The 24,954-nt window shown below is 34.6% G+C and overlaps 1 protein-coding gene across 23 annotated transcripts in view; it reads right to left on the bottom strand.

Moving 5' to 3' along the window:
• PLEKHA5 (pleckstrin homology domain containing A5) overlaps positions 1-24,954 on the bottom strand; it is a 259,415-nt gene that overhangs the window by 230,544 nt on the left and 3,917 nt on the right. Inside the window, exons 4-5 of one of the 23 annotated variants that reach the window (XR_013764025.1) lie at positions 8,585-8,681; positions 5,820-6,207 (exon numbers count right to left, since the gene is read on the bottom strand). The exons of 19 other annotated variants lie outside the window; for them this stretch is intronic. Coding sequence is in view for 3 of the 4 variants with exons in the window: in XM_079141443.1 (XP_078997569.1) it covers positions 6,126-6,207 (82 nt within the window). In the remaining variant the exon portion in view is untranslated. Of the gene's footprint in view, positions 1-5,819; positions 6,208-8,077; positions 8,682-14,156; positions 16,521-24,954 lie in introns of those variants that run through there. 3 more of the 23 variants (XM_079141443.1, XM_079141445.1, XM_079141444.1) reach the window with 3 other exon arrangements.

Genomic DNA, 24,954 nt, shown 5'->3' with positions numbered 1-24,954 from the left:
AGGGTCACAAGTTCAAAGCCAGCCTCAGCAAAAGCAAGGCACTAAGCAACTCAGTGAGACCCTATTTCTCTATAAAATACAAAATAGGGCTGGGGATGTGACTCAGTGGTTGAGTGCCCCTGAGTTCAATCCCCAGTAACCCCACCCCCCCCAAAAAAAAAAATCATAGGTAGAGTCTGCTTAGCATGCACAAAGCTCCAGCATGGTAAAAACAAATAAATAAATAAAATAGACAACTGAAATAAACCATCAATGGCATCCTATTCCACATGGACAAGCTCTGTAGTATTCCCTTCTACATTTCTAAGTCCCTTGCTGGTACTCAACCCTTTGTTTTCCTTCCTATTCTTCAACCACGCCAATTGGAAACACAAACGTTTGATCCCGTACTAACACAGAAGAAAGTTTTCTCACTCTTGTCTGACACTGACTTAATATCAATAGATAATACTTGTGAATGCGAACCTTTTCAGACAAAGCCTATCATCACTCTACACCTACAATGTACAGACTTTATGAAGGACACTCAGAGATGGCTGATGTCTTGATAAAGCTGAGGTTGTATCTTAAATTTCAAGAAAATCAATATAAATATCAGATTACTAACAGAATATTTCAGTTTTTAAGTCTAAAGAATACACTAAACATTTTGTTTCCATCAATGAATAAAAATTAAGAAATAAAGTAAAAAGGACTTAACCAGCATATTTAACTATACCCTTTACACAAAGGATCAGTAATCTTTCTTATAATTACTTCTTCTGAAATTAAGTTACTGGGTATTTTCTCTGGTAATTTCTTAATTTGTGGTTTTTACTGAAGTCTCTACCTTATAAGTCAAGTATTGAGGTGAAAATTCATTTACTAAGTATTTGTGATTGCTATTTTGTTTCTGTACTAATTTAAAAGAAACAAAAAGTTGAGAAGAAAGAACAAAATAAAAAGGCATAGATAAATCTAAATATATCAACGACCATAAGAAATATAACAACTAACTTTTCTAAATCAAAAGTTTTCAAACTGGAAAAAAAACCCTGTCATATGCTGTTTTAAAAGCGACATCCCAATGTCATATGAATAAACAAAGATTTTTTTTTTTTTAAAAGAAAAGGTTAGAAGACCAACGAAACAGATAACCTAAATTTAAGTCCACCTATTTGTAGTCAACTTATTTTTTACAAAAGTACCCAGACTATACAGTGGAAAAAAGTTTAAAAATGGTGCTGGAAAACCTGGATATCTTATACGCAGAAGAAGAAAACTAGGCCCTCTCATAATATTAAAAAAAAAAAACTCAATGTGGTGGTACATGCCTATAATCAAGAAAGGATATCAATACACTGAAGAGACATCTGCACTTTCCATTTTACTGCCAACATTTAACAATGAATATATAGATAAAATAAATGTAAATGTGGTACATATACACCACAGAATACTATTCAGCTATAAAAAAAGAATGAAATCCTGCTATTTGCAACAAATTGGATAATTCTGGAGGACATGAAGTCAAGTGAAATAAGCCACCAAAAAACAAGTACTCCATTGTTTCAGTCATGCAGAAACTAGAAAATTGATTTTATAGAAATTAAGTGTGGAATGATAGCTACCAGAAACTTGAAGAGTAGGAGGAGAGGGGAATAGAGAGGGGTTGGTTAATAGGTTCAAAATTATAGTTAAACAGAGGAGTAAGTTCTAGTGCTCTTTAGCACACTAGAATGACTACAGTTAACAATAATTTATATTTCAAAAGAGAAAAGAGGACTTTGTTCCGAACACAAAGAAATAACTAAAGTGATAGACATGCTAATTACCCTGAACATCGCTCACTGTCTGCATGTTTCAAAATATCACTTTATACCATAAATAATATGTACAATTACTTAAATTGATTTAAAATATGAAAAAATAAAAGGGTAGAAAAAGTTATAATAGGTTAGTGCTAAATAATATAAAGCTGATATATTAAATCAGACAAAATAGATAGTCACAAGTATTACTGGAGGTAGAGATCCCCTTCGGATGATAAAATGTTGAATTCATTTTGATGACATTCTCCAGTTAACAGAATAATTGTGTAAATGCATCAGATAACATATTTCTTTTACAAAGACAGGTCTACTCAGAGAAAACAGTCACTACAATAGTCGAAATTATAATATATCATTCTCAGTAATTGATTCCAATCTCACACAAATGCTTCCACAGAACGCATATCAAAAGGAGCGGGGAGAGGGGGAGAGAGAGAGAGAGAGGGAGAGAGACAGAGGGAGAGAACATTCCAACTCATTTTCTGAGGCTAGAATAAAACTGGTTATCAAAGCCAGACAGTAACAGTACAAAAAAGGAAAATTATGGGGCAATTTCACTTACCATCATAAATATCAAAATCCTAAAATCCAACAGAGCAATATAAATAGGATGTTTCTAATGAAACTATTACATCAGAATGGTGGATACATGTCATTATACATTTGTCAAGAATCCATTAAGCATAAAACATCAAGAGTGAACCCTTGTCTGGCATGTGACACACACCTATAATCCCAGTGGCTTGGGAGGCTGAGGTAGGAGGATCTCAAGTTCAAAGCCAGCCTCAGCAAAATCGAAGCATTAAGAAAATCAGTGAGACCTTGTCTCTCTGTAAAATACAAAACAGGACTTCAGATGTGGCTCAGTGGCCGAGTGCCCATGAGTTCAATCCCTGGTACACTCCCCCCCCCGCAAAAAATTACTCATTTAAAAACGGGTGGACCATGACCAATTTGGGTTTATCTCAACAATGCAAGGTCTGCTTAGCTTTAACAAATATACTGATGCAATCATGTAATTCACCAAGTTAGCAAATTGTAAGAAAAAATAATCTCAATGGACACAGAACAAATATTTGATAAGATTCAATATTCGCTTCTAATAAAAGTCCTTACCAAATTAAGGAAAACATAAAATTTCCTTAACCTTAAAATTTTACCTTCTGAAAATATCAAGTTTCATTCTTGATGCTAAGAATTAGAAAGAAGCATGCATTTTTAAGTCAGAATTGTATTTGCTTCTACTTGTCACTGTATGGAGACATTAGCCAACAGCACTAAGAATAAGAAATACAGCCGAAAAAGATTAAAGAACTGAAAATGAATAAAAACAGATAATTTATATTCGACTGATAAGTAATGACATTAAAATTAAAAATTCTGTTCACCAAAAGATCCCTTATATAAAGGGAAGGAACAGTAGACTAGATGTGCCATACATATCACTGGTAAAAGATAATATACAATGTCAGGTGGGGTGGGGCATGTGTACAGTTCCTGCACTTGCGGAGATGAGGCAGAAAAATCACCTGAGCCCAGGAATTCAAGACCATCCTGGGCAACACAGTGAAACTCTGTCACAAAAAAAGGAAGAAAAAAAGTTTTTTTAAAATAAAATAAAAATCAGTAGGGAAAAAAGATACCAAGAAAAGAGGACAAAAAAGAAACAGGCAGGTAACTTCACAGAGGAAGAATCTAATAAAAGATAATTTATTTCATTAATTTGGGAAATACAAATTAAAACCACAAGAAAACATCAACAACCACTAAATAGGCATTAAATGCAAAAACTAGACACTATTAAATGCTGACAAAGACATGGAACAACACAGACTCATTATAATACAGAAGCAAATACAACTAATAAACCTTGGAAAACAATTTAGATTTATTCAAAAAAAGGAGAAATGCACATATCTTACAACTTCAATTACACTTCTAGTTACCTGTGTTAGAGAAATTTCTATACAGAAACATGTTCTATATTTTTAAGAAGAGTATCATATGCAGTGGTTATTCATCTTATTTTTCTTTTATGTCAGATAAATGTTCATTTGGTACATAGGTAAGTTCTCATAATGAAATAAATAAAACACACACAAAATTTAAAAAATTCTTACCATCATATGTAAGCAGTATAAAAAAATACATTGTTTGATTCAGAATTCAAACTATTTCCAGTTGACCTGGGGGCTAGAAACAAAGCTCAGTGATACAGCACTGGCCTAGCATGCATAAGTACTACAATTTGGACCTAAAGTGTACCCCCAAAGCCCATGGGGTCCTCAGTTTAGCACTATTAGGACATGGTGGAAGCTTTAAGACAGGGGACCTAATGGATGATCTTAGGTCACTGTACTTCCCACCATGATATGTTGCCACAGGCCCAAAAGCAATGAAACCTCCCAAACTGGGAGCCTTATAAATTGATTCTCTCAGATATTTTGTCACAATGATGGAAAGCTAACATAGCAAGGACACAGGTTTGATCCCCCACACCACAAAAGTAAAAAACAAACAAAAGAACTGACCTATACTGCAAACGCAGACAATTTAAACTAACTTGTCTAGCTTCTCTCACTAAACAAGTCTGATCAAAGGGTTAAAGACAAGAAAGTAACTGGTACTAATTATTCTTATTTTTCAAGAGTCCCTATCTATGAGATTATAGTAAAATGCTTTTCCTAAAATTATTTCTAGGTGGTTGTGGAAATCTGTAAATCTTCCACTACTGTTTTTCCTACTTTGTTACCTATTAACCAACTTTGTGGTTTAGAGATTATGACATTTTGCTTTAGTTCCTCACATATTTTAAACTTTCAAAATGACTAATAGCAATAAATAAGAAATTAGATATTTACATTTAAAATTCTATTGTTGGTACCAATGCAAAAAAACTTTATGAACAAAAAACAAAATGTGAATCTGAAAATCTTGATCTTTGATTTTAGATTTGACTTGGTACTCAATAAATAACATTACATACATTAATTAAATCATCCTTTAGTATTTGCATATATCATTAACATTTTATATCTTTAAATAGTTTACATTTAGAAAAATGTCATTTCTAATGAAAAAAGATCTTTAAAATATTCTGAAAAAAACTACAACACAGGGCTGTAGAGACAGGAAGTATGCAGGGGGATATTCCAGGAAGCTCTTAAAATCCCTATTTTAATTTGCCTCACACTAAGCAGTAAGCTGAATCCATGTGAAGAAGGCATTCTGCCATTTCAGAGGTCTCTCTAGCACCTCAAGTCTTGTTCATGTACTATGCAGTTAGGCCTTTAATGGGTCTATCTGTACTGAACACAGATTTTTTTTCTCATCACCAAAACAGGGAGGTCATCTTAAAAGTCTTCTCAGAAACTGAAACTCACTTCTCCATCTGCCAAAATAGAAGCACTCAGGCCCATTCTGGGTCTTAATTGACACAATCTCAAACCAACTAAACAGAATCAAAAATACATAAATAGTCAGTGCAGTGGCACCCACCTATAATCCCAGTGACTGGGAAGGCTGAGTCAGGAGGATCACAAGTTCAAGCAAGGCCCTAATCAACTTAGTGAGACTCCATCTCTAAATAAAATAAAATAGGAGATGTAGTTTATTGGTAGAGTGCCTCTGGGTTCAATCCCCAGCACAAAAACAAAAAACAAAAAACCCACACATGCCAAGAAAAAAAAAAAAAAAAACAATCAATAACCTTATTTTACCAGAGTTAAAAATTACCTGTTTTAGGCAGATACAATGGTGCATGCCTATAATTCCCGTGGCTTGGGAGGCCAAGACAAGAGGATCACAAATTCAAGGCCAGCCTCAGCAACTTCATGAAGCTCTAAGCAACTTAAGAGAGACCCTGTCTCAAAAAATTTTTAAAAGGGTTGGGGATGTGGCTCTGTGGTTATGCGTCCCTGGATTCAAACCCCAGTACACCCCCCAAAAAAAAAAAATCAACAAAAAAAATTGTCTATTTAGTTAAGAAAAAAAATATAATAATTTTCAGTATCCACTTAATTGTTTTCATATAATCAAAGGAGTATAAGATCAATGGTGTGCCTCTACCAAGTGTAACCCTGTTACTTGAGATAGAGGAATCATAAATTTTAGCTAGGTTCAATAATTTTTTCAACACATGCTATACGAATTACAAAAAATGCCCCAATTTTCATTTCCTCCTTGAATCTACAATCTTTTCCAATGTGACTTTGCATCCTCTTCCATCAAAAAATAGTCTGTCTCCAGTTCATGAATCTGAGTTGGCCTCATGGCCAAGAGAAAGTGGTAGAAGTGACATTGCCCCAGTTGAGCCTAGGCCTCAAGAGACCTTGAGTGCTTCTGCTCATTTGCTTGAATTTCTTTCTCCATCAGAGAGCAAGTCTGGGTTAGCCTCCTAGAGGATGAGAGACCACGGAAAAGAGCTTAGTCAATCCTACCATCCCAGATACAGAAGTTTCCCTTTATTCATGGTGAACATTATTTGAAGACCCCCAGTGAGTAGTACTGAACCCTGTATATGCTGGCATATATTTTCCTGAACACACATATCTATGATAAAGTTTAATTTTACAAATCAAACATAGTAAAGGTTAACAAAAAGAATCAATTTAAAAAGTAGACAATTATAATTATATACTATAAAAGAAGTAATGTGAATGTGATTTCTTGTTCTGTCTCAAAATATCTTTACTAAGGGGCAGGAGATGCAGCTCAGTGGTAGAGTGCTTGTCTAGCACAATTAAGGTCCTTAGTTTGCTCCCCAGCACCTCAAAAACAAAAACAAACAAAATTCAAACTTACTATACTCACCCTCTTGTAATGATGTAAGATGCAACAACACCTATGTGATGAGGTAAATGATGTAGGCACTGGGACACAGTGCTAGGCTACTAGCACTTGTGTTACTTGAATACAAGAACAACGATACCACCAGATGATTTGATAACTCAGATGTCAATAGGTGACTAATGAGCAGGTAGTGTATATAATACAGACTTGATGGACAAGGGGATGATTCATGTTCTGGAGCAGAATAACACAAGATTCTATCATATTACTCAAACAGCATGAAATTTAAAACTCATGAATTATTTCTGGAATTTTCCATGTAACATGTTCAGACTACAGCTGAACGTGGGCTAACAAAACTACAGAGCAGAGGCACTACCCTTAGGACCATCCTAGATCAGCCAAGCTCAGCAAACCTCATACCTACCAGCTGATGGCAGGAAAGAGCTGGTTCAACAAAGACTGGAGGAACTGCCCAGCTAACCTAGAGATGTGTGTAATTATATATATGCAGTTACTGTCTTATGTCACTGGGTTTTGGGATGGTTATACTGCAAAAACTGATACAGCAAGATTATAATTCTTCACATTTAGTCTACTCTGATAATCTATTTTTGAGGAAACAAAGAAAAAAATTATAAAATATTTTTATTTCAGAGATTTCTGCAATGAGGCTTAAATAGCAGGTTAGGCAGAAACTTCTATACAGTAAGGACTTAGAAACCTGTCAAAGAATTTTCCTTCTACTGCCAATAATACTGCTTGTTTCCAATTTACAGCTTATTTTCTGCAAATGTGTTAATAAGACAGAAACAGCAGTTGGATTAAATAAATATCATATTAGAATAACTAAGGAGGAATCTGGCTTGATATTGTAAAAATCCAGATTTAGTTAAGTGATCAAAAGACCTAAAACTCATCTGTGTAAGAAAAATAATAGTTGAGTTCCTTGTCTTTTTCCATTTTTTTCTGAAATAACAAAATTTCTTAGTGTGAATAATTTCTAAGAAATACATTTCTCTAAATTCACAAAGGAATTTCATGTACACTACCCCCCTTTTTTTGCACTATCTTCTATGTCCTCCAAGAGTAAGGAGCTAAATTTTTCAAAGACATAGTATAGTAAGTATACATGCTATCTCCTCTTCCCAGTCATCTGAGTAAGCATAAAAACTTTATTGACTTGAACTGAATTAAGACTGTCTTGAATTCCACTAAGTAGGGCTTTTCTGAGAATCAAATGAGGGAGTGAGAGGAGAAGGTTCAGAAGGAATGTGACCTTGCTTGACCTATCACCCACAGTTCTTAGTCACAGCCTACTCAAGACATCATAGGTCATGTGCTCTGCCTTGTGCCAGCCAGTAGTGTGGAAGCACATGGATTTCCAGCACCTTTGCAAAACTTGAGTATTCTTATGTTTAAAATATTTCACTCCTGTATATTTATAATTTACAATTCCAATTTTCTTATTCCTATTATCAATGATAAGGGATTCAGTTCTTTTACTTTTCCTCTCCCACCTGCCCCCTTTACTGATAATAATTTATTCTACAATTAAAGTTTTTAATTTTAAAAAATGATAAAATGTCTTTTCCAAATACCACCAACACCTACATTCAAAATTACCTTTCATAGTTACTCTTGGGTACACTATATCATACACAGACTTCAGTATGCTCTCCTTGTATTTCAGTTTCAGCTTCCCCAGTGTTAAAATGCTTTAATATAGCAGATTCTTTACTCCTGGAGAATATATTCAAGCTAGATTCTACAGTTTATCTGCAGCCCTAAAAAAGCTACGGTATTCTTTAAAGAAAGTTCTCCTTCATATGACTGAGCACCTTCCAAAGAAACTGATTTCTAATTCCTAAATCATGGGCTTTTAAAAATAGAATACATGTTGAAAGCAAATATGTGTATTATAAAATGTATATTACACCATCATCAACAAACATTATTGATTGCATGGTAACAGTTCCTACCTTCATGAGTTGCAAAATCCACATAAAATGAAGGCTTTATGTGATGACACTTCTGAACCACTATTAGTAGGTCATGCATTTTGAGTTGCTGTTCAGCCTGAGTGATACTGAAGCATATTCTCTTAAATAGCCAATGTCATGAATTAGCAGAACAAACACCCATGTACTTCACTACCTATACAATGTTTTACAGTTTTTCAGTCTGTTCATATAAATTAACTCACAGTAATATAGGCCTATAAACTAGGCAAGACAAAAATTATCCTCTCCATTTTACATGAGAGGAAACTGATACATAATGGAATAGGTTTATCACATTAACTGGCCAATAAAGGCAACAGTGGTTAAGATCTGACCCACAGCTACTTTCCACTTCACTATAGTATTCAGTGTCCATAGGCTTATGAAGATAAATACTATAGTCACAGAACAGAGAGCATGTTACTCTTTGCAAATCTACATGGTCTATAAAGGACCTAAATTATACTGTACTCTGAAGTCAGGATTTCCTAATTAGATATACACCTTCAGGACTCCTATTTACATTTATTTTCAAATCACAAAATAAGAAAAATAAGCATTATGAATATGAAAGACAAACTACCAGCAATACATGTATATAATTTATAAATATACATATAATGAGGGTATATACTAAAATCTTTTTACTTGCAGTGATGCACACCAAAACATTTTATAGATCTTTACTGAGGTCACTGCCTTAATGTCCATAAATAAATAAATAAATGACATGAACCATTAAGAAAACTAACAACAGAAAAACTGAAAGTATATGGTACAACAGAAGAGATTCAAACAGGCAACACATACTGGAAACAATGCTAAATGGCAGGAACCAGGAACATGCAAAATTTAGACAAGAAGATACAATTCTGCCCATTAGATCAGTCAAAATTTAAGACTGGTACAACCAAGTGATAGCAAGGATACAAGAGAAGGATGATCCTATAACACTGCTGACGTCATTTCAAAATGGCAAAGAAAGTTCCTAATAGTAAACTACAAATAGTAAAGTCATAAATTAACCTAAATGTGACAGGCAAATGGCTCTAATTAGTGGGCCCAACCACAAATTTCAAAGGAATGTAGGAAGTGAATATGCTGTTATCATTTGGGGCCTTCTGACACACTATGTATGTAATCAGTTGTGCACAATGTGATTTTTGTGACTCCCTACACTTACTGAAAAAAAATTGATTTTCATTAATTATTAATTTTACAATTATGCATTCAAACATTTCAGAGTTTTTTTGTTTTGTTTTTTTGGACCTCACACTGTTCAGCAGGATTTTACTACATTTATTAAAATCTAAAATATACATATAGCCTAACCTAGCATAACAATTACTTTATTAAAATATTTGCATGACTACAAAGTTGATGTGTAAGTTCACTCCACTCTTAGAAATTGAGAAAATAACAGGAAAAAAACTAATAGTCTAATAATAGGGTCACTGGTGAGTAAACCATACTTCATGGCTGTTGGAAGACTGATGCTAATCTCTACTATTATGAAAGATCTATGATATTTATTAAATAAAAAGAAAAACAATGATACAGGACAATCCATTTTTAAATATTAAAAATATTAAATATTTTAAAATATGTTAAAAATCATATTTATGTATTATGGGTATATAAATACAAAGAAAGGGTAGCAGAATGATGGACACTAAACTGCTCATACTTATAACCTCTTGTGAAGTAGAGTATGGCGTGGCTGCCAAAAATCATGAAAGACCACTCTACACTACTGGATCAGGAAGAGTAGGAACATTTTTGGTAACCCTTGGAATTGCAGAAGGTAGTGGTCATTCTTACTCAAATATAGCCATCGAGAGCAATTATTTAAATCACAAGAGTTAATCCAAAAGTCAAGCTGACAATTCAGCTTAAGCATCTCAAATGAAACACACGCACACGCCCCCATCCCACTCTCTCTCTCTCTCTCTCCCACTTTCTATCTTACACATGTAAATATACACCTATATGAGATATCTACCTACCCACATGTATGACTCCACGGCACTAATATTTTGATCACTAATGTAGATACTATAGGCTTCATGTATGAACTCTGCTATAGCTTTTTCACTTGGCAATGGGAAATGGCAGTTCTGGTGTATACACAGGTATTTTGCAAACTAACCTGGCGTAAAATACTGGCTACTGGTATCTTCTACCACTCTCTGTGAAATCAGGATGAATAAAAGCTTTAAGACTTCATTTATTCCATACTCAAACGTTTTTAAAATATTTGGGCTTTCATGCAAATTCATGAATTGTTCTTTGTGATTTTATGATGAAAATGCACAGATACTGAAGTAGGGATGATAAACACACTAGTATAACCACCTTCTCACCTCAGCTTTTGAATACATACATCACTAGCTGATCACAATGTGGCTTCACACTGATCTAGAAGTTGTCTCCAAATTTTTCTAAATACACTACAAACATAGTTGCACTACAAACATAGTTGCACTACAAACATAGTTGTTGCTAATCAATCAAAGATGCAATGCTAGTTGAAATTTATGTACCATCTCTACTAGTCCATGAAACAATCTGCCATGCAATGACTCACACCTCTTGGTACACCTACTCTTACATAGTCCTCTTTCTACTTCTGACTTTGGCCTTTGCCACATGATTTGCCTTGGCCAACAGGACATGAGCAAGCATAATGTAAACACAAATTTCATAAGTACTTGTAGCTGAGGCTTGTCCTCTTGGGATTTTTCCTCTTGGAAGCCAACTGCCATGCTATAAGAAAACTAAAGATAGGTTACTAAGTGATGACAGATAATGAGGTGTTTCAGCCTCAGCCAAGTTCCAAATGAATGTTGTTACAAGACTGATTTCAGCTATATCACACGGAACGGAAGAATAGCCCACTTGAGCTCAGTCAACTCAAACAAAAGTGAGAAATTAGAAATCGTTGTAGGCCACTAAGTTCTGGAGAGATAGTTGAAAAATTAATCACTGTTCTGAACCATGTGAATCATGAATAACAATCCATACAGATTCCATCAGTTACATCTAAATTTTAACTACCCAATCAAGAGCATTTAGTACAGATATGAAAAAATAGGGGCACTTTCATACACTCTCATTTACTGAAAGTGAGAACATATTAACAAATTTTTTAGAGGGCAATTTTACAAAATGTTGAGAAATAAACCTTTTAAAAATTTCATATCCTGGACTGGGGATATAGCTCAGTAGACCAGTGCATGTCTAAGGTACGTGAGGCCCTGAGTTTGATATCCCACACTGTGGGAAAAAAAAAATACAATAAATAAAAAGTTCATATCTTTTCCCAACAATTTCAATTCTAGGAAGCAGACATCCATGTGAGATACAAGAATAGTTGTATAACTTTTTTTTCTTTTTAGTATTAGGGATTGAACCCAGGGCCTCATGCATGCAACAAGGCAGGCTTACTACCACTGAGCCATATTCCCAGTCCCTAAATTTTTTCCTCAAAACAAAAAGTTGGCAACATGAACTCCATTTCAAAGTAGAATGATTAAACTTTTATATATCCTTAAGACAGAACAGAGCTATTAAAAATCTTCTACTGAATAAATACATAATGACTTGACAGACAATAACTTCAGTGAAAATAGAATCTGACAGAAGTAGAAATAACAGCCTAATCTTTAAAAATACATATGCATCTACCTAGAAATTTTTTGCAAAATAGAACTATGGGTGATTTTTATTTTTTCTCCAGTATTTTCCAAAGGCTCTACAATAAAAATGAATACCTCTATAACAAGGAAAAAATACTTAACATTATAAAACAGGTTGGAAAAGAAGTACACACATTAAGCACATACTCTTACTATTTGATTTGGAATTATTTTGCTATTTCTTTACCAAAAAAAAAAAAAAAACAAACGCAAGTACTGCCAAGGATATGGAAAAAGGAAACCTTATACAATTGTTGGTGGGATTAGAAATTGGTACAGCTATTATGGAAAACAGTATGCAGGTTCCTCAAAAATTGAAAAACTAAAGAACGACCACATGACCCAGCAATTACACTTCAGGGGTTCTAGCCAAAGGAAATAAAATCAGTACCTTATGAAAGTATCTTTGCTCCCATTTTTACTGTAGCATTACTGACAATGATCAATAAATGGAAACAATCTAAGTGTTCAAAAATCAATGAAGGTAAAGAAAATGTGATGGATTATTACTCGATCTTAAAAAAAAAAAAAAAAAAAAGAGATTCTGCATTTTACGACAACATGAATGAAACTGAAGGACACTATGCTAAGTGAAATAAGCCAGACATGGAAAAATACTGCACAACTTCACTTATATGTTAAGCTAAAACAAAAGGAAGAAAAAAAGAAAAGTTAAATATACAGAACCAGAGCTGAAGTGGGGGCAGGGTAGCCAGGCACCGTGGCTCATGCCTGTAATCCCCCAGTGGCTCAGAAAGCTGAGGCAGGAGGATCATAAAGTTCAAAGCCAGTCTCAGCAACAGCAAGGCCCTAAGCAACTCAGTAAGACCCTGTTCCTAAATAAAATACAAAATAGGGCTGGGGATGTGGCTCAGTGACCAAGTGCCCCCTGAGTTCAATCCCCAGTACCCAGCTCCACCCCCCCAAAAAACTTATGGCAAACACCTGTTGGGTTCTGATAACTCATTTTATATCTTGTAATATGCAATGTTCTGACCCTCTTCAGGAAGCAGTAACAATTGAGTAAGCATAGCAGAGGGGTATGTGGCAATTAGGTGAGATTAAAAAAAGGCTAAACTGGTTGGGGATATAGCTCAGCTGGCAGAGTGCTTGCCTTACAAGCACAAAGCCCTGGGTTCAAATCCCCAGCACTGCCAAAAAAAAAAAAGGCTAAACTAATGCTAACTAAACCAAAGGCTAACTAAAGTTAACTAAACTTAACTGGAGTAATAGGGATATTCACCATTTCTGTCAGCAATATCCACATAATTTCAACCTTATCCATTATCCATTCCAAGTAGATAACTAAATGTGAGTCCTTTCGCCATTCAGTATTCTTTGTTTCCCCTTCCTCTTCCTCTACTCCCAGTGGGAAGGTCAAAACAGCCTTTCCTCTATGCTTTCTTACATTTACTTCTTTCATGTGTCAAAAAGCTTGTCAAGTATCCCTTCTCAGGATGTATTCTTGTTTTTGATTCTGTGGTTCTTTTCAAGTTATGTAACCTCCTTCACATAGGTCAACATGCAAAAATAACTGTGAAATGATGGAAACCTTAATTTGCTTGACTGTAGTAACCATTTCACTAAATGTTATTAAGACATCGTGGTATATAACTTAAATATATACAATTTAAAAAAATCAAACAGGTGCAGTGATACATGCCTGTAAGTACTGGGGATGTAGCGCAAGGGTAGAGCACCCCTGGGTTCAATTCCCCATATATGTACTCCCCACACACTGTAAAAACAAGCTATCACTAATAGAATGCATCTATATTCTGTGATGGAATAGTTTTCTCAAAATAAATGTAGTAGAGCAGATGAAAAAGATTTATACTAAATTTAACATGTGACTTTCCTTACTTATGTGCTATGAAAATTAGGCAGGGAGATCCTCTTATTCTTTCTCTATCTCTTGAAGGACCCTGACTATTTCAAAAATAATGTGTAAAGAACCTAAGTCATCTGGAAGGAACGGGGGACAAAAGAGAAAACTACTCCCCACATAGAAGGAAGTTTTGATAGCATCATGCAAGTACTGATAGCATTTGGAAATTATTCCTGAAGAGGCCAGTAACTTCATAAGTAACAGAAAGAATCCCTGGCCTAGTATAAAAGCACAGGGAGATTTTTATCACTCAGTTTCTACTGCCTCTTGACCTACATTGGTTTCTACAACCTCCCTTGCTCAGGGTAGGATTGGCTTTTATTTTCTTCAAAATTCAACACTTTCTCTTCATTCTCCCAGGTCCAGGTCTGAATCATCCATATTCTTCACTATTCCCTCTACACATAAGACAAAAAGCTTCCTTGAAGATCACTGGTACCAACACTTCTTTTCTCTGAAGTTTACACATCTTCAGGTTCATCGTCTTTCTGGCTTTTGGCATTTCACATTATAAGACAGGAAAAGAAGAATTCTAATTCCTTAGTCTTCTGCCTTCCAACTTCCTATGGCAAATTAGGCCTTCAAATCTAATTACACATTTCCAGGGGGCTTGCCTACATTGGCATGTTGTCTCCAGCTAAGACACAACACCCGGGTCAGGATCAACTCCAGGAATAGGCATGTGAACCAAGGTGTTCAAAATCCTGGTCCAAGTTTTTTTATTCAAAACAGAAATGGAACCTTAACTTTTGGGTTGAAAAGCTAAAAGGGTGTTATTAGGGTTATGGCCAACCATGTTCCAAATACGTGGAAAGAACCTTCTGCAGTGAAAAAATGTGGTGAGTAAGAGACTTGAAGAATTCATTTGTGTCATTCCTAAAATTATACTAGCTGGCTTTGGGACAGCAGTAAGAGTCCTGATAAATGAGAAGGCAAAATATGCCATGGGATATTCAGGTAAAAAAGACCTTTGGGAAAAGATCTGTTTTTCTTATAATCTATTCTAGTTCCATTTCAAGCATACATACCATCATGTGCCAGGCACTAGAAATAAAAAGGTAATTTTAAGACTGTCTCTGCCTAAATGTTAGTATCAGAGGGATTCTTTTGGGTGCTTCTGAAGTTATTGGTCTTTTAAGAAAATAATTTCCAAACTATTCAGAGGCTACTCCTAAATGGTCAAGGAGTTCCTTAACTGGCTCAGAAATGCGTATCATCTGTTCCTCATGAGGACCACTTTCTATTTCTCTCAGATTTCTACTGGATCAACTGATTTCAGTACTAAGATTCAGTCTACCTTTGCATTAGTAATAATACTATTCAACAACAGCACAGACTTCATAACCTCCTTGTTTTTCTGAAATGGTACTAGTTAGGTTTAAGCCTGAACTTTGAGTTTTTAAATGGAAATGAGATTGTCTGAGTTTCAGCTGTGTCCCAAGAAGTCACAGGGGTCCCTGCATCATCTCAGCTTTATCACAGATGAGTCTTACAATCAGACCTCAGAAAAGATCCATCTGTCTCTCAAGAGTGAAATCACATAAACCAAACTGGATTAACAGCTGATTTACTAACTCATATTGAGATTGATAAATGTCACATGAACAGAATAGTTAAATTTCACAAAGTGCCAAATTACAAGAACTCTGAATAGGATGAAATAAAGTATTCTGTTATAAGTCAAATTCTTTCATTCAATCAATACTCATTGAGAATCTACTAGAAAGGCTTAGGCTACGGGACTGAAAATCCAGCAATGAGTAAGATACTTTCCTTGAAACAAACTTACTATCTGGAGTGTGGGGAAACCTATTAAACACATATTTTATTGATTCTAACATGTCCTTTAAAAAAAACAAAGTTTATTTAATACAGTCATGTCATTCTTTTTCCACCTGGAGAACTGTTATCAAATCTGTAGTGTTACCTTATGATCCCTGGCAGCTTAAAAGAAATATGGTAATTATAAAATTAAATATTTAATCTTAATATTGTTAAGTGCTAAAGAGGACAAACAGAAGGAGAGAATCTGATGGGGACAGAACTTATTCTTGGGAGGGAGGACACTCTAAGTCCCTTAAAAATTCTTTAACATAGCAATCAGAAGGACACTCTCAAAAGGTGAAGTAGGGTCACAAGTCTCCTATACTGAGGTCTGCAATGGTTCTCCATCTCTTCAAATAACCATCGATGTCCTTATACCAACTAATAAAGTCCTCACATAGCCTGGTCCTGTTTCTTCTCCGATTTCTCCACAGTCACTCCTTATCATTCTCCTGATTCTCCAAGAGATGGGCTCCATCTTTTTTTCTTAAAGTCCTTATATAATCTAAAAAAATCATAAAATTTACTTGTTCACTTTGTCTAATATTCTGTCCCCCACCATCTCGTTCCCAAGAAACACAAAAGTTTTTGGTCTATTTTGTTTACGCATGCATCCCTAATCACTAAGGCACGATTTCAAAAGGTATTGAAAAGAGGAGAAAGAATGCATGTACAAATGATTAACTGGAAGACTATGCACTGTTGATATAATCATCAAAATTAGACCAATTTTAACATAGTTTTCTCCTTTTGCTAAACTTTTATATCACACCAACCCCATATTGAGTCTATCTTTGGATATGGCTATGCTTTTTCACTTAGGTTGTGAGCCAATCGCAAGACCAGGTAGCTTTAAACTGTTTTATTTTAACCCACTCTGTAGGGGTTCAGAACTTAACTTTCTCATTTTTATGAGACAGTCTCTCCCACCCACCTTCATATTGGGCTAAGGCCTCTCAGTACATGTCTTCAGTACATTATTTGTATTTCATTGCATTTATCAATGTATCATTTTATACTTAGAGTGATTATTTTACTACTATTCCTCCCACTAATTAAACTATAAGTTTCTTAAGAGTGGCATCCACATCTGTCTAATAAGGCCTAAAGCACCTGGTATACAGCAAACACTGAGTATTTGTGAATGAATAATTACCTAGGTGAATATGCAATTTCCAGGCTGGATCTCTATATAAGCAGATGGTCACTTAGGTAACTGAGATGGGATTTTGGAGGAGAGGGAAGTTGAGTTGTGTCTGCTTTTTTGTAAGACATACAAGATAATGTTGGAAATTCTTTGTGAAAGCCAGATTTTAGGCACCTAAAATAATATTACGCCTTCTCAAGGTAAGCAGCTCAAAAGGCAAAATCACCATTAAAATGTCAAAAGTTCCTCCCCACACCAACCACCAACAACTCCTAAAGCCTGTCAACACCCCTTAATCTTTGATCAATGGCCTCCTTCATTTACATTCCTGCTGCTTTTGCTAACTTGGTTCAAGCAACAAAGGCTTGGATTATGGCAACAGACTCAGTTGTCTCACTGATTCCAGGTTTGCCCATCTAATCCATGCTGCCTATATTAAAATCTCCCCTAAACACCTTCCCTTTACATAATTAATATTATTTAAAAAAAAAAAAAAAAAAAAAAAACCTGCAGTGGCAAGTCCACAAAAAAAAAAAAAAAAAAAAAAAAAAAAGAGGAAAGAAAGAAATGCCTGCCTAATTTTTGAAGTCTAGCCATGTCTCCAAACAGTACACCTAACGTTATTGCCTTTCGTCCCAGCATTTGCTACGCTAACATCACTACCTGAACAGCAGGTCACGGAAGAAGAGGAAATACTAAGAAACTCCCTATCTTTTATAGGATCGAAAGAGGTAAACATAACTGAATTCAGCAAAGCAGCATGATATAAAATCAATACCCATAAATCAAATGCATTTCTATACAAAAGCAAAAAATCCACTGCAGGAGAAATTAGGAAAACTACCCCATTCACAATAGCCTCAACAAAAATAAAATACTTGGGAATCAATCCAACAAAAGAGGTGAAAGACATCTACAGTGAAAACTACAGAACACTAAAGAAAGAAATTAAAGAAGACCTTAGAAGATGGAAAGATCACCCATGCTCCTAAACAGGAAGAAGGAGTATTGTCAAAATGGCCATACTACCAAAAGTGTTATACAGATTCAATGCAATTCCTATTAAAAGGCTAATAACATTCTTCAGAGAAACAGAAAAAGCAATCATGAAATTCATTTGGAAAATTAAGAGACCCAAATAGCCAAGGCATTCCTTTGTAAGAAGAGTGAAGCAGGAGGCATCACAATACCAGACCTTAAACTATACTATAGAGCAATAGTAACAAAAATGGACTGGTACCGGCACCAAAATAGACATGTAGACCAATGGTACAAAATAGAAGACACAAGAGACAAACCCTCATAAATATGGTTATCTCATACTAGACAAAGGTGCCAAAAATATACATTCAACAAATGGTGCCTATTCAACAAATGGTGCTGGGAAAACTGGAAATCCATATGGAACAAAATGAAATTAAACCTCTATCTCTCACACTGCACAAAACTCAACTCAAAGTGGGATCAAAGACTTAGGCACTAGAACAGAGACCCTGCACCTAACAGAAGAAAAAGTAGGCCCAAATCTTCATCATGTTGGCTTAGGATCTTACTTCCTTAACAAGACTCCTAAAATGCAAGAAGTAAAATTAAGAATCAATAAATGGAATTGATTCAAACTCAAAAAGCTTCTTCTCAGCAAAAGAAATAATCAATAACATGAAGAGAGCTTAGAGAAAGGGAAAAAATCTTTACCACATGCACCTCAGAAAGAGCACTAATCTCCAGGATATGTAAAGAAGTCAAAAAACTTAACACCAGAAAACAAATAACCCAATCAATAAATGGGCTAACGAACTGAACAGACACTTCATGGAAGTAGAAATACAAACAATGAACAAACATGAAAAAATGTTCATCATCTCTTGCAGTTAGAAAAATGCAAATCATAACTACTCTAAGATTTCATCTCACTCAAGTTAGAATGGCAATTATCAAGAATACGAGAAATAAGTGGTGTTGGTGAGGATGTGGGGAAAAAGATACACTCATACATTGTTAAAACTGAAGACTGGTCCAACCACTTTGGAAAGTAGTATGGAGATTCCTAAGAAAACTTGGAGTGGACCCACCATTTGACCCACCAATCTCCTCCTCAGTTTATACCCAAAGAACTTAAAATCAGCATACTACAGTGATATAACCATATCAGTATTTATAGCAGCTCAATTCACAAGAACTAAACTATGGAACCAACCTGGATACCCTTCAACAGATGAATGGACAAAGAAAATGTGGTACATATACACAATGGAATATTACTCAGCCTTAGAGAAGAATGAAATTATGGCATTTGCAGGAAAATGGCTGGAACTAGAGAATATCATGCTAAGTGAAATAAGCCAATCCCCAAAAAACTAAATGCTGGATGTTTCTTCTGGTAAGTGGATCTAATCCATAGTAGGGGGTTGGGCGGGTTGGGGCGGTAGGGATGGGAAGGACGGTAGAATGAGACAGATATTATCCTATATACATGTAAGAAAAAAATTTAAAAAAAAAAAAAAAAAGATTTCCTGGTTTTTAAGTAGCTACAGTTACTACGATGTGTCTCTTGGGGAAAACTGAAGGAAGAGTATATGAGATTTTTCCTATATTATTTGTACAATTTTGTGCAAATCTGTAATTATTTCAAAATAAAAAGTTAAAAATAAAAATAAAGAGCTGGACGTGGTGGCGCATGCCTGTAATCCCAAAGGCTCAGGAAGCTGAGGCAGGAGGTTCGTGAGTTCAAAGTCGCCTCAGCAAAAGTGAGGCACTAAGCAAAGTGAGATCCTGTCTATAAATAAAATACAAAATAGGGCTGGGATGTTCCTCAGTGGTCCCGTGCCTGTCAAGTGCCTGAGTTCAATCCCTGGTACCAAAAAAATTAATTAATTAATTTAAAAAAAGAGAGAGAGGTGAATATACAGGGATATTTATATCAGGTGGTCTCCAGGGCCTCCAACTCTTCAACTCTTCTGTCTTTTTCTATTCTTCACTTCCTGCCCTTCCTAAATATACAACTCGGAGAATGAAGGGGTCTATCCAGATTGGGAGTAGGGGAAGGTTACTTGGGAAATTCAGAAAGTATTCCCAAATTCCAACAACACATGGGTTGTAAGGATTGCTCTTGTTCTACCTTAAAGACTAAAAGCCTGCATCACTGTCACAGATACACTTATTTAAAAGCTGACTAGATGTCATGCACTAAGCTGTATCATAAGAACTGTAAGTTTAGGATACTGAGCAAAACTGGTCCTGAGCAGAGGTCCTGGAGTGAAAAGAAGGGGAATATAATTCTGTAACAAAGTCCACTATAAGAAATGGCACTGAAATCTTGAAATTTTAAATGCATCTCACCACTGTAATGGTGATTTATGGTAAACTTTCATAACCTGGCATAGCATATTATACTTTGTTTACAAAGGTATCATTTTTAAATTACATGTTTGTTCCACTCTGTCTTAATGCCCGTCTTCCTACTGGTTCCACCAGGAAGGCAGGGTACCTGTTGGGTGGTCTCCCTTTATATTCTCAAGCTCCTATAACAACACATGGCATTTATTAGTGAACAGAAAGGAGTTATCAAATCACAAGACTCCCTTGAGACAACAGGTCCTGGGGGATTAAATTTTTCATTTCTGGGTTGGTGTACTACCTTCAACACTGTATATGTATGAAATAATACACCACTAGCCTCCCAAGAAACCAACTTATGGAGAGACATATATCATAGGATGTACTTATACTACCCTATATTTTTAAATATATAGAGAATTTTAGCTCAGATACCTTAATTTGAATGCTAGGGACTAATATTTAAAGCTTTATGATCTATAATATATAGGTCCTTAACCTCTAAGTTTCAGTTTCATCACAAAAAAGAAAAAAAGTTAACAGCCTAACAAGACTATGATGATTATGAGTTTAATGCTATGCTGAAGTGCTAGCACTAAATTAGTCATGTTCACTACACCACTTCCCCTTTTAAATACCTTGAATGTTTTTTCTATGTGTTAGAAACATCTTGGGCTGGGGTTGTGGCTCCGTGGTAGAGCACTGGCCTAGCAAGAGTGAGGCCCTGGGTTTGATCCTCAGCACCACATAAAAATAAATAAATAATATTAAGGTATTGTGTCCATCTACAACAAAAATTATTAAAAAAAGAAACATATTGAAGGTTGTGTTCATAATTCATTGTTCATAGCTGTATGCTTATGAATTAGCACAAAGTGCTTATACATGTAAGGGATTACATACAGCCCAAAACTCTTCTGTTTAAATATGAAAATGAAATATAATGTCCGGGAACTTTTCCAATTATTTTATTGCTCTAATAATCAAAATCTGATTATAATAGCACTAAACTATAAAACAATTATAAATACCAGATACACAGTATATTCTAATGTTCTATATATTCTATGGCAGTTATGTATGGTTCATTCATAATCAAGAATTAGGACAATCTATCCAGGTGTGGTGGTACACACCTGTAATCCCAGCAGCTCAGGAGGCTGAAGTAGGAAGATCCCAAGTTCTAAGTCAGCCTCAGCAATTTAGCAAGGTTCTAAACAATTTGGTGAGACCCTGTCTCAAAATAAAAAAATGAAAAAGGGCTGGGGATGTTGCTCAAAGGGTAATTTTTTCCTCTCCAGCAACCTTAAGTGACTATTTCATACTAGAAACCATTATAGGTATTTTGGAATTCTTAGTATAAATTAGGTTTTAGTTATCAAAATATTAAAATGAAATCTCATTAGCCAAAATTAAACAGTTATATTTATATACCCATGAAAAAGTTCATTTTTCGGGACTTAAAATTTAAGTTTAGAAATAGTATAAAAATATAACCTCACAAAATTTGCATACTATTTTACTACTGTGCAATTATTGTTTTGATCCCCAATCCTGCCACATTAAAAAAAAAAAAAAATGACCTTTAAATAATCAGAACAAAGTTTCTCACTGTTCAGAGAGCATTGTTGTAAGATTTACCTGGCGCTTTAACCATTGTAAAGTTATGAAGCACAAAAGAATAGTGAAGGACACATATATTTTAAGCTACCAGGACCTGTCACTACAGTAACACTTTCAAGGTGTAAGTGGAAAGCTTTACAGCTTTCAAATGTAAAAAAGCATTTTCTATACTTAATGGGTTATTACTTGATTTCCACTAAGATCATGAAATATTTAAAGCTATACTTAATTGGCTATAAAATTCACTGATAATTTTCACTATTTTTCCTGAAGATAAGTAATACGAATAAGTTTTAAAAAACTATACAGAAGCTGGGGTTGTGGCTCGGTGGTAGACCGCCTGCTTAGCATGTGTGAGGCACTAGGTTTGAGTCTCAGCACCACATACAAATAAATGAATAAAATAAAAGTCCATCAACAATTAAAAAATATTTTTTTAAAGTTATACAGAAACCCAATAATTAAACGCAAACTCTATGTGTATGTACTTACATAGACAGCTAATAAAATAACTTAGAGGCTGGTTTCTTGTACATTAAAAAATAAGTTTTTTCATAAAAAATTGAAGTATTATAATGAAATACTTGGCTTTAAGATAATTTATTTATTATTACTTTTTTTAGCCAAATAAATGCAAAGAAAATATATTTCCTGTATCATATATCTTGTTACCTAACTGTGAAATTAAAGAACCAATTTTTTAAAGTGTATAAAGAAAACTGATTATTCAACCCATATCTATATAAATCTTACTCTGATCAGGTCCTTTGTTGACATTAGCACTTCTACCTGTTCCATGAAGCTCTGCAGGAAGATACCCTAATATAAACACTTTATAAGGAAATGTAAACACAAAAAGCAGAAATAGAAAGTACCAACAACTCTGGCACTACATATTTCACATGTATCTTTAGTTATCTACCAAAACTTAAAGAGAGAAGACAAAACAGAGTAGCTTTCCATTTCCCATATCATCTCTTCTTGATACCTTGAGTTATTTGTAGATTCCCAGAACAGAAGAAATTTATAAATGGGATGGAATTTAGAAATTGCCTGTTTCAGGTGGCCTGATTTAAAGATGTGAAGACTGAGCTCCAAAGTCTTTAAGGTCAAGATTGCAGCCTCCCTCTTATGACCTACCCATTCCAATGCTTTCTTTCTCTTGTCTCGGATGATAATGCAATTGTCAATACCAAAATATTCTCCAAAGATAAACACTTTTTGTCAACATACCCTTTTGAACAATCGTCATTTTTTTCTTCTTCTAGGAGAGGAACAATTTTAGAGTTCAATACACTTTACAATTAAAAACCAAAGCAGAAACAACCCAACTTCAGGTCTTCCTATTTGCTATGGGAACCTCTCTTCTAGAACACAGGATTAGGAACAACCAGAGGGTCAAAGTGCCTTTTATCGGTTTTCTATCTTTCCATGTGAACCAAGACCAACATGCTCCCTCTATCATCTCCTTTTCTTATAACTTGATCAATAATCTCTTTTATTCCTCTAAGAAACAACAAATGAAAAAAATCTAACATTAATCATACTCTAAATATTCTAAATATAGTTCATATTCGTGCTGTTTCTCATTGTGATCTTTGTAGAATATAAGTTCCAAAGGCATGTTTCTGTTGTTTTATTGTGTTGTGACAATGAAAACAATAATTCTCTAACTACTTCCATAATTAAAGTGAGATTCAAACTTGATAAGTGAAAACATTCTGCAATTTGTAAAATTTAAGATAAAAGCAATTCCCCCTATATTAGAAAGAGAAAGCATTCCTAATTGCTCATAATAGTATAAGAAAAAAATTTTTAGGAAATTATAGCCTACATTGGAGATTTAACTAATCTTTAAAAAAATTAGTCTTCTGACATAACTCAAAAGGGCAAAGCAGTAGCACACAACATTTAGTAAATCGTGTTATTTGTAAATGGTAGTTTACTTAAAAGAAGTTTATCACGCTTATAATACAAATGTATTGCTAGTTATTTTTGGATACAATTATTGACTATTAATATCACATGTTTAAAACCCACTAGTTTAAAACATGTCTTTAAAGTAAAATCATTACCGCTTTCTTAATATTTCCCTAATTTTCCTATAACACTTATTTAGGTCCAGCACTCAAGTGAGATCCTAATTTGTTTAAGTCAAAATAAAAGAATCTAATCAAAATGACTAGTAGAACAAAAAACTCAAGGCTTTCTAACACCTCATTTCTAAAGAATACCTATTCTGCCTACACAAAACATTTTTACTGCCAAAAAAATTATTCAAGAATGTACACACTCACAGAAATTAATATATTATTGAGAACTAAAGTGTTACCTCTACTCTTTTTTTTTTTTTTTTTTTTTGTGGTACTGGGGATTGAACCCAGGACCTTGTGCTTGACAGGCAAGCACCCTATGAACTGCGCTATATCCCCAGCTCTAACTCCACTCTTATAAGACCAGCTAGGCTTAACAATATAGTAGTTAAAATTACTATGAATAAATGAAAATGAAAAAAACTGTTTTTTTTTTCTTCAGAATATCAATACTACATCCAAAAATGGGGGAAATATCTCTCAAGGAAATATAAACCCACTTAATCCAGGATGAAAACAATCACCAGAAAAGCAACCAGTAAATTGCACTTTACCCAAGTCTTCATTTTTTTTGTCATCTAACATTGTATAGCACAATCTCAAAATAAAAATTTAACAAAAAAAAATCCATAGAAGAACCACACCAGGAAAACTCTATTCCTGTATCTCACTTCTGCTTTCCCTATTTTTAAGTCCAAAACCAAGCATTACTAATACCTGTAAATATCCCTTGACCTTTT

Source organism: Sciurus vulgaris (genome assembly GCF_902686455.1).
Source record: "Sciurus vulgaris genome assembly, chromosome: 5".
In the NCBI taxonomy this organism is placed as follows: Eukaryota; Metazoa; Chordata; class Mammalia; order Rodentia; family Sciuridae; genus Sciurus; species Sciurus vulgaris.
Note: the sequence above shows the minus strand (reverse complement) of the source record. Positions and strands in the feature narration are given on the sequence as shown.